Source organism: Aplidium turbinatum, chromosome 7 (genome assembly GCF_918807975.1).
Source record: "Aplidium turbinatum chromosome 7, kaAplTurb1.1, whole genome shotgun sequence".
In the NCBI taxonomy this organism is placed as follows: domain Eukaryota; kingdom Metazoa; phylum Chordata; class Ascidiacea; order Aplousobranchia; family Polyclinidae; genus Aplidium; species Aplidium turbinatum.
In genome coordinates, this window is record NC_137478.1 from 15,311,378 (window position 1) to 15,328,081 (window position 16,704).

Sequence of the window (16,704 nt, forward strand, 5' to 3'; positions counted from 1 at the left end):
CGTCGTCAGGTCGAGGAACAATCGGGGGGTGAGGGCATCACGTGATGCAATCATAAGAGTGCTGACTTACGTAAACTTTCTTGCACCAGGTACTTCAAAGCAAGGTCTAAAAGTGACGCTTCACACGAGAAACTCCCAAGGCGTCAGCGCCACCATTTTAAACACTGCGGGAGAATGTTTTGATCGAAGTTCCAACGCCTGGCATCAAACATTTCGCCACACACGTTTCGTGCTATTCGACACAACGGGTTTCTTTTATAGATAAAATAACCGAAGTAGGCTACTTTAATTGTAAACGTGTTTGCAAGTTTGTATTTATGTCTGACTTATGCACTTGTTGTTCCAAGCTTGCAGAAATGATGATGATGATGAAAAGCACACAACCCAGCTGGAAAAACCCGTCGTTTTTACATTGATTCAATGTCTGCAGACGTTGAATCAAAAACACGAGAAGCGAAAAATATACTAGAGTAGTCTATCACGAGTCACGACCGCACTGTTTGATTTGTAGTGATGTAATAATACCAAAAGTAGCGATACGCACGCTGTTACGTTAAATCACGTTAAATAACTCAGGGGGAAAAGTAAGTTTATTTTGGGTTGATTCAACGTTCGAGTCAGCACAAATCTATTTAATTTTCCTGGCGGGTTACATTGCGTACCCCAGACAGCAAAAATCATCATTTTTACATTGATTCAACGTCTACAGACGTGAAGTCAATGCAAAAATAACGAATTTTGCTGCCTGCATAACAATGCCCAAGAAGAAGTTTACGTTTGTTTTACATTAATTCGACATCTAGCGACTTTGAATTATCATAAAATAACGTTAATTGTTCAACCAGGTACAGGTAAGAAATTAATATCTCACTGCGAGATGATTACCTCGATTTACGTTTACACTAACATAATTTCGGCACAATTGAGATACTGCGAGCAAACACGAGTCTGTTTGATAAAAAACTAGCTGTCAGAATCGGAATCATAAGACGCTGTATGGGATTATGAAGCTGTCGCATCGTCACTGGAATACTTGAAGACGCAAAACTGCCCGTTCATGAACGCGCAATGCCATATGATCAGAAGCATTAATTATTTTTCTTTTCTGCCGAAGAACCGCTTATCTAATTTCGTATTACTTTTTTAACTTGACCCGGTAGCTTTTCTAATTCCGATTTGTTTCCGTCATAAAACTCTTTACAAATGTTGCAAAATACCACACTAACTTTTCCTTCTGTTTGATAATCTATAGCAGGTACATTCCACTTTTTAACTGTATCTTCTTTCACGATGATTTCTTTTCGCAACGACACCGGTAAACAATAAGCATTCGATGAAAGAATAACATTTGCGTAACAATTAAGCCAGTATTCATAAAGTGGCAAACTTTTTACAGTTCACAAGAGCATTGCCAGCGCATAAAATAGCTTGCGTGATGCTCTGGGCTACCGCCGTGTGACACGCGATGAAGAAGCGCATAAAATTTTGTTTGATTAAACATTAAAGCATACGGCAATTGTTGCAGCAATCCAAGGTGTGTTGATTTGGCGACGGCAATGTTTTTGCCGCCGTAGATGGAATCACTCAACCAGCGTGCGATTAAAAACTTAAAGTAAGTGACTCTGATACCACACAACTTGTGCAGTAACACGCGGCCAAACGCTTATAATCTGACTCTTGTGACGTCATATTACTATTCGACAAACAAGCGTAGAATTTTTGGTCGTTTGACAAGAAAGAAAAAATCGCAGCCCTGTGTAGGTGTAGTTGGAGTTATAAAAAAACAAACTAAGCAGTCTTGAAAAAGAAAGAATCAATTTTGCTAGTGTACACTGCATTTTACATCAGAAAGCAGTTTGTTGTAAAAGTCTGCAAATGAAGGAAGTGATGGATGTTGTAGTTGAAACAGTCAACTGTATACACTCTCAGGTTTGAACCACAGACAGCTTCATGTTTTGAAGCGTTTCTTTGCACTTAGAAATGAAATCGCTTCAATTGTGAAAATGAAAAACAGGGCAGTTTCTTTGTTAGCTGGTGCTACTTCCAATGTAATCTTGCTTTCCTAACGTATATTACACATCATTTGAATGAATTAAACTTGAAGCTTCAAGGTAAAAAACAAATTATACACAGATGTATGACCATAATGAGATCGTTCAAAGTCTAACCACTTTTATGGATGAAGCAGTTGGGTGAGGGGAATATGGCTCATTTCTCAATTCTGAAGTCTTTTAAAAAAGTTGAAGCTGAATGCTTGAAAAAATATAGATTTGTTGTCTAATTTACTTCAGCTGTTCTATGTGCGCTTTGCAGAATTTAAAGTACTACAACCGCAATTTCGACTTATTTCAACGCCATTTGCTGTAGAAATTGACAATGTAGCTGAGGAATTGCAAATGAAGTTAGTGGAACTTCAGTGTGATATTATCCTGAAGCAAAAGTATGAAGAGAGTAGGGATTCCAGAATTTTACATCTCTTTTTCACAGGAAAGGTTTTCAAAGTTACTTTTTGATGAAACAAGAATTATTGTAATGTTTGGAAGCACACACGTATGTAAGAATTTTTTTTCATCCATAAAGGTTAATAAAAACTGTGTCAAGGTCACATATCACTGTAAAGGTAACGTAGCATTCGGGCCTTGCGGCATCCAGGTATTGCGATCTAAGGATGGCATCATTCGTGTTCGTGTCATTCAAACTGCGGCAATAAGTCATGTTCCGGTCAATTACACCCACAACCAGCTCTTTTAAAGGATCTTAAATGTCTCAAACGTAACCGAACTGTGAAAGCAAAGATTGGACTCATTAGCCATTTAAGAATTCGTTGTTAGCATTTTACTGCAAATAACACCATCCCTGAAGACAGCGGATAGCCATCATCACATGCTGCCGCATCATCGGCGCATACTCCATCACATTTTCCCAAGGTAATATACAATTATCATTAAAAAACTCATCAATTAAAGAACTTTTGAATATATCTTTACCTCTAGTGTGCAACTGCAGAGATTTGCTAAACAGCTCTTGTAGGCTAATACTCTTCCTCCAAATAAAAACGAAAAGTTGAGGTAGGCCGGCAATATTGGTAAGCTCATCTGATTAAATTACATAGTCTACCATGGAGAAGCATTACTAAAACTATAATTATTACCGTAGTTCAAGAACGTCATTGGACAAATCTTCCATCCCGCGTTTTACTGTTGCAGCTGAAACGGAATCTAATTTTTTCTAAGTGCTTCTATCATGATTTTCACGACTTCCTACATAACTGGCTTCAGCAAATTTTTCTCCAATTGGATGGGCTTTCAATTTTAACACACAGAGGCCTACAGTAAGTTGTAGCCTACCAAAATGGTGAATTATGGTAACCCCAAAACGTTTAGGTGACTCCACGGGAGCTCGCAACCCACGAGTTGAAGATCACAGATTTACTGAATAAATGTTTGTACATCATTTCTAGAAACTGAAATTCACACTGCACCAACGTATGATATAAGAGCAACTAGTTAGTGCTGTACACACAAAAGAAATGTTTACATACGTTATGTTGATGACAAAATTGCACAGCTTGTAGAACTTGCCACACGATCCTTTTAACTTGATGCTCAGGTACTCTGCAACAATTGATATTGGCAATGAATAACTTTTAATTTAAACATAATTGTCAAGTAAAAGTGGTGGCATGAACCAGCAGCGAAATACTGACAAGCCCAGCCTCATGTTCGAAACACTGGTGTCTATCACCGTCAATTCTTTGCTACATTCACCTGCAGAGAAACATAAAATATAAGTTTTATTAATTGTGATAAAATGTACTCATGGATAAAAATGGATGCTGATCTAGTTGAATAGTTTGTGGCATCCAACCACAGCTATAATGCAGTAAATGTATTGAAATTAGAAAAATACACCAAATAGGAAAAGAACAAAATATATACACAGCAAGGATCTTTCACTCTCTATTTGCTCCAAAGAAGCCTAGTCTTGACCTTAAAACATCAGCGTCAACCAGTCGTCTGCAGTGACTCTTCCATTTCTCTGTATCATTGGCATCTTCAATTTTCGAATTTATTTTAATTCAAGAAAAACGTTAATTCTCTTCAGCACAACTTTATAACAGGCATGGTAAAATATTCAGTAGGTCACCTACTGAAGATTTTACTATGCCTGTTATAAAGTTGTGCTGAAAAGAATTTAATATTCGAAATCGCGATACACAACAAGATAACTTGACATCAATTGGACTGGTCGTACATTTTTCTTGAATTTGTAATTATTAGGCAGTGCATCCTATGGATCCGTAATTGAGCCTCTCTCTTTCACCAGCTTGCTGGGAGAGCAGTTGTTCTCTTGCGTTATATTGCCTTTTTAATATATTGCCTTTTGGGGCTCAAGTTGTCAACCTCCACGTGGTAAGCCCTGGATTCGACTAATGACAACAAACCGACAAGTAGCAAAGAGAAAGCAAAGCTTATCTGAAGCAAACAACATGCCAATGGAGTTGCAGTCTCCGATTAAGTCCGACCCCGATCAAGCGCCCTTATTAGGGCGGACATCAACGAATGTCGTAAGGGAAGGAATAACCTTGCTGCAGCTCAATGTGGAAGGCTTTTCAAGAGCCAAGTCTACAGTTTTAGAACACCTGATTGAACCCTTGCAACCGACTGCCATCCTGCTCCAAGAAACTCACTGTGTGGATGTTTCGCGCCTGAAGATACGGGCTTCCAACTTGCCTCCTACACTCTTAGTAAAATCCATGGAGTTGCGACGTTTGTGCACAGTGCTGCAACTTGGTCACATGTGTCCTCTTCTGATGATAGTGACTCAGACATAGAGTGGGTCGCTACTACTATCGAGAGCGTATGCGTTGTTAACGTCTACAAGTCACCACAGACAAGATTTCTGAACGATTCGATCCCGAACTTCAGTTTCCCATGCATGTACGCTGGCGACTTCAACTGCCACAGCATCCAATGGGGTTATAACATCACTAACTCTGATGGGACAGCTTTGGAAGATTGGGCATCCCTCGTAGAGGTTCAGCTTCTGCACGACCCAAAACAACCTGATAGTTTCCGCTCTGCCAGATGGGGTACCACATCTAACCCCGATTTGGCCTTTGTGAAGCTTGGCGGAATCCTCCCGCATCGCGCTGTACTGGAGAAATTCCCTCGGTCCCAACACCGACCCTCCCTGATTGTCCCTTCTAACCCAATTCGACCAGTACCAACCAAATACATCCCAAGATGGAACTTCCGGAAAGCGGACTGGGAAAAGTACACCGACCTTGTAGAGCAGCAATGTAACCAGATTCCTGAAGCAAACACCGTAGGAGTGGACGCAGCATACAAAAAATTCTGTCAACACCTCATCAAGGCAGCCAAGCTATCCATCCCAAGGAGCTGCAGGAGAAATTTTATCCCAACCTGGGATAACGAATGTCAGCAAAAATATGATATTTTTATGTCATCCGAACCTGGCTTGACAGCTGCGGCAGCCGCTACTGACTTAAAACAGACTGCATCAACAGGAAAAAAAGAGATAGATGGGAGGAATCCGTCGCTGGAATAGACTTCACCCACTCAAGTCGGAAAGCCTGGTCAACGCTCAACCACCTCACAGGCAGGACCACAAAACCAAAGCCATGCCCTATAACGGCCAACTCCATAGCGAAACAACTTCTCGCAAATGGCCAATATCAAGGAGCTGATAAAGCGCATGCCAGAGCAGTGAAAAATGAAATCAACCAACTATGGAAGGTACCCAGTTCAAGCTGTTTCCTATCTACCTCTTTTAACATCTCTGAGTTAGACGCAGCCATCAAACACCTAAAAACTGGCAAATCACAAGGCCCAGACAAAATCCCACCAGAGCTAATTAAACATATTGGACCACTCGCAAGAGAGTGACTGCGACAGTTCATGTCATTCTGCCTAAATAAGTTGCTCCTCCCAAAGATCTGGAGGAAAGCTAACATCATAGCCATTAGAAAGCCCAACAAGCCAGCTGATAACCCTAAAAGTTACAGGCCCATTTCCCTGCTCTGTGTGCCATACAAGTTACTTGAGCGTCTCTTACTGAGCAGACTCGAGCCAATCGTTGACCCAAAACTGCCAGAAGAACAAGCTGGATTCCGACGCGGCCGATGCACAACTGACCAGGTTGTCAAGCTTACTGATGACATCGAAAGTGGTTTTGAAGCCCGTGAGAAGGTGGGTGTTGTCCTAGTGGATCTTACAGCAGCCTATGACACTGTGTAGCACCGTGGTCTTACTATAGACGAGTCAATATAAGGTTGAACCCCAAAAAAATTGATACAAAAGGTTTTTCAACGGATTCTGTTACCTATGGGCCTACTAAATAACATACTAAAAGTCTACCAAAATCGGACCTCCAGAAAGGGTTTATTTTCAAGATGGCGTTCAAGATGGCCGCCGAGATGTTATATTGCCTATAGGCTATCTCAATTGCTATTTAAGCTAGAAAGGCGGTTTAGGTGTCTATCCCTAGGTTTTCGGGGTCAATCAATCGAATTAAGTAGGTTAAATTACGATAGACTGATTATCTACTGAGATACGTATGATTTGTATATAATATACGACTTGGAGGAGCCCGGGGACATTTCGGACGCAGCGATAGGCCAACATCAGACAGAGCAGAGCACGATATTAGCAAATTCACTTGAGGCTTGAGATAAACCGCAAACAAAATCATCTTGACTTCCATTATGTAACACAAGCTTGAGAAAAGTGGTTTTCCAACATTCCAGTTTCTATACTTTTGGCAGCTTGATAAGCCGAATAGTGGTAAAATTTTCAGAGACAACTCCTCACTTTTCATCTGAATAAATTCCATATGTATTGGTGCAAAACGGTTTCCAGTAAACTTTAAAATAAAACGTTTTTTCGAAAACAAAACACTCGAAAATCCGTCCGTAGTATACCCAATCTCCCCTAATAAGATGGAATTATCATAACAGCATATTACATGCGGCATAACAGGTACTATCAATACAGGCATCTAAGAAAAACTGCAACCAACAGGAGGCTCATACTTGGCCTCCTACAGCAGATGAATACAGGGGATTAATCTGTTCTAAAGAATGGCGTACCATTAAAGTCTGGACACAGACACATTCAGAAAATCATCGGAATTACAACAGTAGGCTACAAAGGTAAATCGTAAACCAGGGTGATCTACCGGTTTGTTGTCTTATTGCCTACGGCTGTCTCTATTCATCATCTTCCGACTCGTCTAGAAGAAACTTGTTATGTGGATTGTCACATTCTTGCAGTTTGCATGGTCCACATGCAGCGGTACATGGTAGTCCGTATCCTCTACAGGAGCAGCGGAGTGTCTTACAGGCAGTGGAGCAGTTGCAATGAATGACCTTCAAGAGACTGTCTGGAGCAGCCTTCATTTTTGACATAAGTGGGATGAGCCGATTCTTTTGCAGGTTCCACCCCCAATTCATGACATCCATACTCTCTGCTTTTCCCATCCAGACCATTATCATGTCATGTCATCCAGTCATGGCATGGATAAATATCAACTCAGAACACATGTCATGTCCAAAGATTTTTTTCAAACGGTTGATGTTGTATACTTTGGTACTGCCATCAGCTTTGGACTTGTCTGACCTGAAATAAAGGCCCTTATACTGTCTTGTCCCCGGAGTACATGTCTATCATTGGCAGATACCTTACTAAAGACTGGCCTGGGTGTTCCTTTCCCTTATAAATAGTGTGCATCATCCCCTGCCAGCCTGGCGTGGCCTGCTTGAAGTTGAATGACAATTCCCAAAGCAGATCAACCATGCTGGCACATGCAGTGAGAATCGGAAGTTCTCTGAATGTGATGTCGTGTCGAATATGTTTTGCAAAACGATGCTCAATTATCGCAACCTTGGACGTCTCTACAATGTTCAGTTTTAACGTTTCGTGCCTTGGGATAATCTGGCCTGTTTCCTGTCCTGGTGTCAAGGCGGCTATCATGCCCATCCCGTGAAACGTTCCTTTCCCATCAATTGTGAGAATGTTATGATCTACATTGTCTGCTGCGAATAGCAAGTTGTTGTCCAACACATCAATATCCTTACCAAGCATGTTTGGTGCAGAACAGTTTGCGGCATTCATTTCAAACCTCTGCATTTCGCCATACGAAGAGCAGAACCCCATCTGACACAAGCTATCCAAAAGAAACCGCAATCGATTTAGATGGTGCAGTTGCACTGAAAGGCCAATTTGCAAAGGGGCAATAACAGCTCGTGGTCGGACTGCCTGTATGATTGCATGACCAATAATAGCAACTTTTCGCTGTGTGCCTTTACCTACAAACAAGGCATTGAACACAACGTAGAGTGATTTTGGAATATAATCAAGAGCCGCCTGGATTTTAAGTGTCTCTGTAGTCGGGTACTGGTCGTTAACGGATGGCACATTTGTCTTGATGTCACTCTTTATGAGCCTGGCAGCTGCTTCAAGTAATGCTCTCTTCTGTGACTCTTCATCACCTTCTTGGTTTGTGCTTGCGAAGTATGAACTGAGGATGGTTCCCGTTTTCTCTCTCATCGTCACTATGTCTTCTAAACCTTTTCCTTCTGCAATAATTATGGAGTTTCCATACCGTTTCTTCAGGTGACTTTTTAGGTATTGATTGCCATAAGGGAGGGAACCGTCCTCAGATAAATACTCTTTCATTTCACACCTTAGATCAAAAACAGTCAGCTGTTCTTCATCATTCATGGCTAGGTACGCACACATCTTTGTGAAGGCTTGCTCTTGATCTTCATTCTTTGGCCTTCCAGCTTTCCTAGGCTTTGAATCGCGATCAGTCTGAAACTGCAAGGAGACATCACGGCTACACCTGAAATGGCTGCTACATACTTTGTGATATACGCAGTCTGCAGCATGTAGATCACCACTTTAGTATTCAATTCTACCTTTGACTTTTAAAGACCACTCATCATGGCGGTTTTCACTGCAATCCAATATTGCCTTTGCGAAGATATCAGTTTTCACATAACTATAGTCTTCACTTTCATCATGAACATTATTTCCGCAGAAAAGGCAATCAGTCTTGGTATTGAACAGACCCTCAGAGTCCCTAGTACCGGTACTTCTTTTATAAGTGCTGGTGGAATAAATCTTTTTCGACTTTAACAACGATAACTTTGCTTGCATTGTGATGCGACTATGCACGCATTCATGTGATTATGATGTCACAAACACAAGAACAATAAAAACTTGAATACCACCATCTACCCAATACGCAAAATTATTTAGAAATATGCCGTACATTTCCTTGAAAATGACCCCTTTCTGGGGGTCCGATTTTGGTAGACTTTTAGTATGTTATGTAGTATGCCCATTGGTAACAGAATCCGTTGAAAAACCTTTTGTATCATTTTTTTGGGGTTAGGTGCCTTTTTTTCGTATATTGACTCGTCTGCTATGAAACTGTTACAACTCATTCCTGACCGACACATGGTTAAGTTTCTGGTAGAGACCATCTCGAACCGTACCTTCATACTGCATACCAACGAGGGAAAACCCAGCAGACCACGCCGCCTGAAAAATGGCGTCCCCCAAGGGTCAACACTATCGCCACTCCTATTTAATATCTATATAAGTGACCTCCCATGCACTACATCGCAACAGTATGGCTATGCGGATGATCTAGCTCTTCTATATGCTCACAGGAACTGGCATGAGGTGGAAAGAAAACTTAAAACTGACCTGAAACTGGTGGCTGACTATCTGGACAAGTGGAGGCTCAAACTGAATGCATCGAAAACAACAATCTCTGCTTTCCATCTAAATAATCGGGAATCTCAGCGTCAACTGTCTGTCTCGCTAAAAGGAAATCCTTTACCATACACTGCAAACCCAACATACCTTGGAGTAAAACTTGACCGACAGTTGACCTACAGACCCCACATCGAGTCACTCCGTGCCAACGTTACCTCGCGAAATAACCTCTTGAGAAGCCTAGCAGGAACAGGATGGGGAGCCCGAGCATCAACCTTGCGTACAAGTGCACTAGCCTTGGTCTACAGCTCAGCCGAATATGCCTCAGCTGTGTGGAACCGCAGCAGACACACAAAAAAGATGGATGTATGCATTAACGACACCTTGCGCATCATCACTGGCTGTCTCCGCCCCACACCTACTGCTTATCTGCCAACTTTGGCTGGCATTGCTCCTGCTCATGTCCGTAGGGAAGAAGCCTCTCACAAACTGGCTCTACATGCGAGACTCGATCCTCAACACCTTCTCTACAGTCACTCCCAAACAAATGGACCAATCAGACCTCAACGCCTATCATCAAGGCGCCCATTCCATCGATATGCTACACAACTTGTGGATAAGAACTTCAGCTGCATGGAAACATGGGCCCAAGAATGGAACGAGCTGCCACATATCCCTCCCCAGTTTTCAGTTATGCCAGCACTCTCCATCCCTCCTGGAGCAGACCTCTCAAGAAAGGCATGGGTCACATTGAACAGGAACAGATGTGACGTTGGCTGTACTGGAGCTAATCTGTTTAGGTGGGGTTTGCATAATTCGCCGATATGTGTCTGCGGAGCGGTAGAACAAACAATGCAACACATACTCCACGAATGTTCCATCTTACGACCCCCAAGTGGAATCACTGGTATTCGACAACTGGACCCAACTACCGTATCTTGGCTGCACGAGGAGGCATTGCCAATCTAAGCTACTACAAGTCAAACGAGAGAAGAGAAGAATATTGCCTTTTTCATTATTTTTGCATTTTCATTTTAGTTAGGTCATCTTTCAAAGCGTCTGTCCTGTTTTCTTTGGTGTTTCTTTTCTCCTTTTTCCTTTCACTACCTTAATTCAAACTCACTTCAAAGTCAAATTGTTTTCATCCATTCATTCAAGATGTCCACTCAAAGTGCTCTTTTATATCTTTGACATCAGTCCTGAGTCCGCTCTCTCAAGACATAACGTCTAATTTTGTTGAGAGGCGTCTTGCAGCACATCATATTATGCACCATCCTCGTTTTTGTCGATTGCATTCTCCTAATATCTATCTTTTTTCTCGTCATGCATTCACTTCCATAACACATCATGTGTCTTACACGCCTTGTATAACCTTCCTTTTAATCTGAAGAAAGTAGTCTTCCACAAAGCGTGCCTGAAACTTCCTTGAACTTTTTCCAACTATATGTATTTTTGCCATTACTGCTCTACTGGTGCAATTATCTATTCCTAACATATGTCCAAAATAGAAAAATTCCAAAACAACTTCTATCTCATCACACCCCAATTTCATATGCTTCTTGTACGTTTCATCACCTACAATACCCTCACATCTTCTACACTTGAAACAAACCTCACTAGACCTGCTCAAAATTCAAATATTTTCAAATTTTTTAGCCTCTTGCATTGTTTTTCATGGTTTTGACTATAAGAATCCGAAAATGGCAATCATTTTGCTCTCAGATGATGGGATACCCTACCACAAAAAGCCTATTTCTATTGATTGCCAAAATCACCTATTTTTGACCTGCTAAGCCATGATCTTCAAGGTTGAACGTTGAAATATTGGTTTGAACATTGAACTTTGAAAAAATTTTGACTGAAAACAGTTACAGACAATGTTTTACTGATAGATCACAAGTGAAAATCAATTTTTGGACACTTGGCATGTTTTTGAGAAGTGTAGAAAGATTAAGTAGATTAAGAAGCAGCACTGAGCACCATTAGTGGTGAAAAGGCATTTTGCTTATTTCAGGCCTGCAACCTATACACATCTTTTGAAATTTATTAATGGGTCTTGTCAGACAGAAGGAAAAATCAGGTTTATTTCTGACGATGTCATGGTGAGTCAAAAAATTCATGATGACGTCATCCCAAAATATTAAACTTGCACAATAATGATCTATTAAAAAGGCAAGAGATTAGCTCATTATTCTGTAACATAAGACAATAAAATTAGTAGGCTACATTGCTCCATTTCTACTTTCTATTCCTGTCAAACTGCAAAAGTAAAAACAATTCTACTGTGTAAATAAAAAAATTCAAAAAATGTGTAATTGTGTATAGGTTGCCTGAAATATGCAAATGCATTCTAACTACTAACTTCTTAATTCTCCCACACTTCTCAAAATCAAACCAAACGTCTAAAAATGGATTTTCACTTGTGAGCTATAAGTAAGGCAATGGATGAAAGTGTTTTTAACAATGGAAATGTTTTGGCTTCTTGAGGCAGGGTATCCCATCATCTGAGAGCAAAATGGTTGCCATTTTCGGATTTGACATAGTCAAAAGGTGGTGGGATGGTGCAGTGGTAGGTGCTCGCTCGCTTTCCAATCATGCAATCCTGGTTCGACTCCGGGCTTAAACTGGTTGTTGAAAAACACCGCTCACCTCTACCCACTTACCCAGGGTGTAAAAAATTGGGTGGGCGTAGTTGCTGAAGGAAAGGCGGCTGAGAGAAAGGAACTGGCCACCCTACTCTCGTTAGTGCCAAAGGATTAGCATAATGAGAACCTTATCTTCTCATCTCCCGATGTTTGGATCAAGTCTGGGACTCACCACCATAGTCATTAGTCAAAACCATGGGAAATAATGTGTGAGGCTAAAAAATTGAAACTGTTTGATTTTTGAAACAGTCTAAACTCCCACTCATCAATCTTCCATGAGTGCCTGAACATCTCTTGTTCTGAACTCAATCTTCTTCTATAACAGATTGATCATGTTTGATCTGCTGTGATCTCCCATATGAACTGCCTCCATTTTGTTCTGTCTTTAGTTTTTATTAGTGCTTCCGGCATGCTTTTCATTCCCGTGATTTGTTTGATATTGTCAAAATATTTCATTTTTGTCATTGTTTTGTTCGTTTGCCCTGCACCATTCCAGTCAACATTGAATTTTCCAACGAGTTGCTTCTTGCTATGTGTCCGAAATATCTCAGTTTTTTTAGATTAATGTTGTTAATCAGACTCCATTAATTGTCTATTTGATAGGAAACAAATTCATTTGTTTTTCTTTCTATCCAGCTGATGCGTAATGGTCTTCTGTGACATTACAACATCAAAACTTTTCAACGTCACGTTTTTTGCATGTGTGAATTTCACATCCATATGTGGCAATTGGGAAAACGTGAGTTCGTAGCAATCTTAATTTTGTGTTTTTACCAATTGACCTCTGTTTCCACACCGTTGTAAGTGACATCACAGCCGTTTTTGCCATAGCAATTCGCCTTCTAATTTCCGTGCTGTCATCGTAAGTGTCTGTTATGACATTGCTCAGATAGCAGAAATTATTGCACACCCAATACTTGCAGTTAATACACTGAATAGAATTGCTCAGTACTCTCTTGGCCCGTATTGCACATGGATCTGTAACACCGACTGCCAATACCTCATCTGTACATTTTATTCTTGTTTTCATTGCTTTCGTTTTAATCCATTCACCTTTAACTTCACTTTAACTTTTAAACTCCTTTGAAGTCCATGGGAGTAATACTTTAGGACGTCCAAAGAAGGGTTGGCTCGACAACATTTGCAAAGATCTGTGGAGGATTTCGCTTCGGTTGACCTTCAGGACCAGGTGGAATGGAGAAATGCAATAAAACAAAACAGACACATTCATATTGGCATCCAACCCTCGCAACATGGGGAACAAGAGACAATAAATCATATAGACCAGGGTGGTCCAAGAGTGAGAGCATGAAAAGCCGCATTAATGTTTAAGGAAAATTTATGCAAAGGGAAAATTTATTTGAAATGAACGTTTAAATATTGCTCTTAGTTAAGTTTTCTTTAACAACTACAACTCTTTACACGGAATTCGGGAGTCTATGCTTCAAGACCGAACATCAACATAAGTCTGCGTCGTTACAAAGTGTGAAAAGATAGTGTAATAGTAAACGATATTGTAATTGACCTACACTTCAACGTTGTCGGCTTACGACATATTTACGGCTTGACTGAAATGCAGTGCATTTATGTAATCCGTAGGTAAGCTATGTTAACCAATTTTGCCAGGAAAAATTTGCATGTAAAAATTGTTCAAACGCCGCACAAAATATACCAGGGTTTGGACCATGCAAGTAGTGTTGGGCAATATTGAAAAAAACAAAACGATACGATATTTGAAAAAATACTTGATACTTCGATACTTTTCAATATTTTTGTACTAATTAAGAAAAGAGTTTCTCAGTCTTCGAAATTAATGTCGGCAATTGCCAAGGTGATTGTCGACGCAGATGCATGAATGGCACATTAGCGTCGGCAATAAAAATGCCAAGGCCACAAGAGCGCTTGTAAGGTTAGGGTTAGACATTCCTCCCAGTTGTTATGCCACAGCCATAGATTTGCTCCTTAGTAAACACCCTGATGGAGCTCTGCGAAAGAGGCGTGTGGATGGGTATCAAAGCACGAAAGCGGCAAAACGTGGACGCTTCATTGCGAACGGCGAAGACAGTGTAGATTTACAGCCAAGAGATGAGCCTTTTGATGTGTTCTAGTGATGACATGACAACCTCATCCTCCGATACAGCATCTGATGATTCCGATTCTGACATCTAGTTCTTCATCAAACAGACTTTGTGTTGCTCGCAGTATCCCAGCTGTGCCGAAATTATGTTAGCGTATACCCAAATCGAGGCAATCTTCTCGCAGGGAGCGATTAATTTGTTACCGGTACTTGGTTGAGCAATTAACGTTATTTTATGATAATTCAACGTTGCTAGATGTCGAATTAATGTAAAACAAACGTAAATTTCTTATTGGGCATTGTTGTTACGCAATATAACCACTATAACCAGCCGGGAAATATAAATCGATTTGTGCTGACTCGAACATTAAATCAACCCAAAATTAACTTACTTTTCCTCCCCGTGAGTTATTCAATGTGAATTATCGTAGCAGCGTGCGTATCGTGTGCGTGCTATGCTACTTTTGGTATTATTACATCAAAACAAATCAAACAGTGAGGTGGTGATAGACTACTCTAGCATATTTTACGCTCCTCGTTTTCCATGTTTGGTACAATTTTTTTCGTAATAAACGTTCACAGCAATTGCCGAGGCAATTTCAACTTTTGCCGTTTGGTTTCGGCAACGTTTTTGTAGGGGTTTGCAGTTACGAGTTATCGAACAATATTAAAATAAATATCGATATTGAAAAGATATCGTATGGTATCAAAAATTCGATATAGCCCAACACTACATGCAAGTATAGATTTTTAAAAGTTGATTTGCAAATGCATTTTTCCATCTAACGTACTTTTTCTACCTCTTTTAGAATTGTCTCCCATAACCACTAAATTATTAGCATACAAAATTCTTTCATTGTTTTATCCAGTTCATCAGGTAAAGCATCCATAACTATGACAAAAAGCAACGGACTGAGTACTAAACCTTGATGAACAGTGAAGAGTGAACACTCACTTTCATTTCAAACCTTCACTTCAGGCTATACCAGCATTAATTTGCTTAGTAAACTTGATTGACGGTAACCATTAACAAAGTAGCATACCATGCTTGTAAAATGGAGATAATAGCTTTAAATGTTATACTTTTGATCATAAATACTATCATATTTGGAATATATGCTTCAAAAACAGTTCTATTGTTAAAAAAGCAAGATTAAACAATAGTTTTAAAGTGTAAATTAAACTGTGTTACCCTCTTGTGTTCTTGTCTAACTCGTTTAAAACTGTGTGATCACAGTATTCAAACACTAAATGGAGTTTCCTTTTTCGTCGAAAAACTTCAATTAGATTCACCAAGTTGTTGTGCTTCAATTGCTGTAAAAATACTACATGTCAAGAATATGGATAATAACAGTTTAGAGATATAAGTCATGGAATAACTGTATAAACTCACGTAAACAAGCATTATAAACTTGCAGTCAAGTGATACAAATTTTTAAAAAACATTACTATGCTACCTTCAACATGCGAATTTCTCTCAGTGCAATTTTCTTTATCAATGGGTCATCTTCAGATTCCACAAACTTTTTAATCGCAACAATTTGCCCTGTATCTCGATTTCGACATTTGTACACAATTCCATAAGAACCTTCACCGATCTTGCTTATTTTTTCATATTTTTCCATGATGAGCTACTGATACATATTATACAACTATATTAGTTGACAATATTGATAACTTCAAAGCTGCAAGGAAATGTGAAATAATGTTAGTCTTTAAATATAGTAATTCAAACAATTCACAAATTCCGATTTAAACTTTCAATAAACTACTGCCACAGAAAATTTGGAGACATCAGTGCAATTTTCAGAATGTTAATTTTTTTGCTCATTTTTAAGTTATTATACTTAAACATTTTTACTTGGGAAAAACATTACCGAATTATACAAGAAATTTAGAGTCTATGCTAAAGTAACAAGTAGGGAATGTTAAAAAACGACTTTTTTTAGTCGTTGAATTTTTCATCGCTTTTTTTTATACCATTTCCAATTGTTTTGTACTTTTTTTCAAGTACCAATCTTTTTACTAATCAGCATAAAAAAAACTTGAAATGAAACTGTAAAATTACAGCTGCTAAATACGTTATTATAAATTAGTTTACTGTAGGTTTGACTTGATTCTGTTTCAGAAGTGTGGCTGCCTGCTCAGCAAGTGGTACCAATAAACCACCAACCTCCTTTATTACTTGTCTTAATTTCTTTAAATAGTTTGTTTGTTGCATCTTAATTTCTTT

At 39.7% G+C, this 16,704-nt stretch overlaps 1 protein-coding gene across 1 annotated transcript in view; it reads right to left on the minus strand.

The window, feature by feature from the left end:
* LOC145774636 (cyclin-dependent kinase-like 1) overlaps window positions 1–16,096 on the minus strand; it is a 66,275-nt gene extending 50,179 nt beyond the window's left edge. The window contains exons 1-3 of the mRNA XM_082585926.1: window positions 15,929–16,096; window positions 15,664–15,785; window positions 3,542–3,614 (exon numbers count right to left, since the gene is read on the minus strand). Coding sequence (XP_082442052.1) covers window positions 3,542–3,614; window positions 15,664–15,785; window positions 15,929–16,096 — 363 coding nt within the window. The remainder of the gene's footprint in view (window positions 1–3,541; window positions 3,615–15,663; window positions 15,786–15,928) is intronic.
* Between the last annotated feature and the right edge of the window lie 608 nt (window positions 16,097–16,704).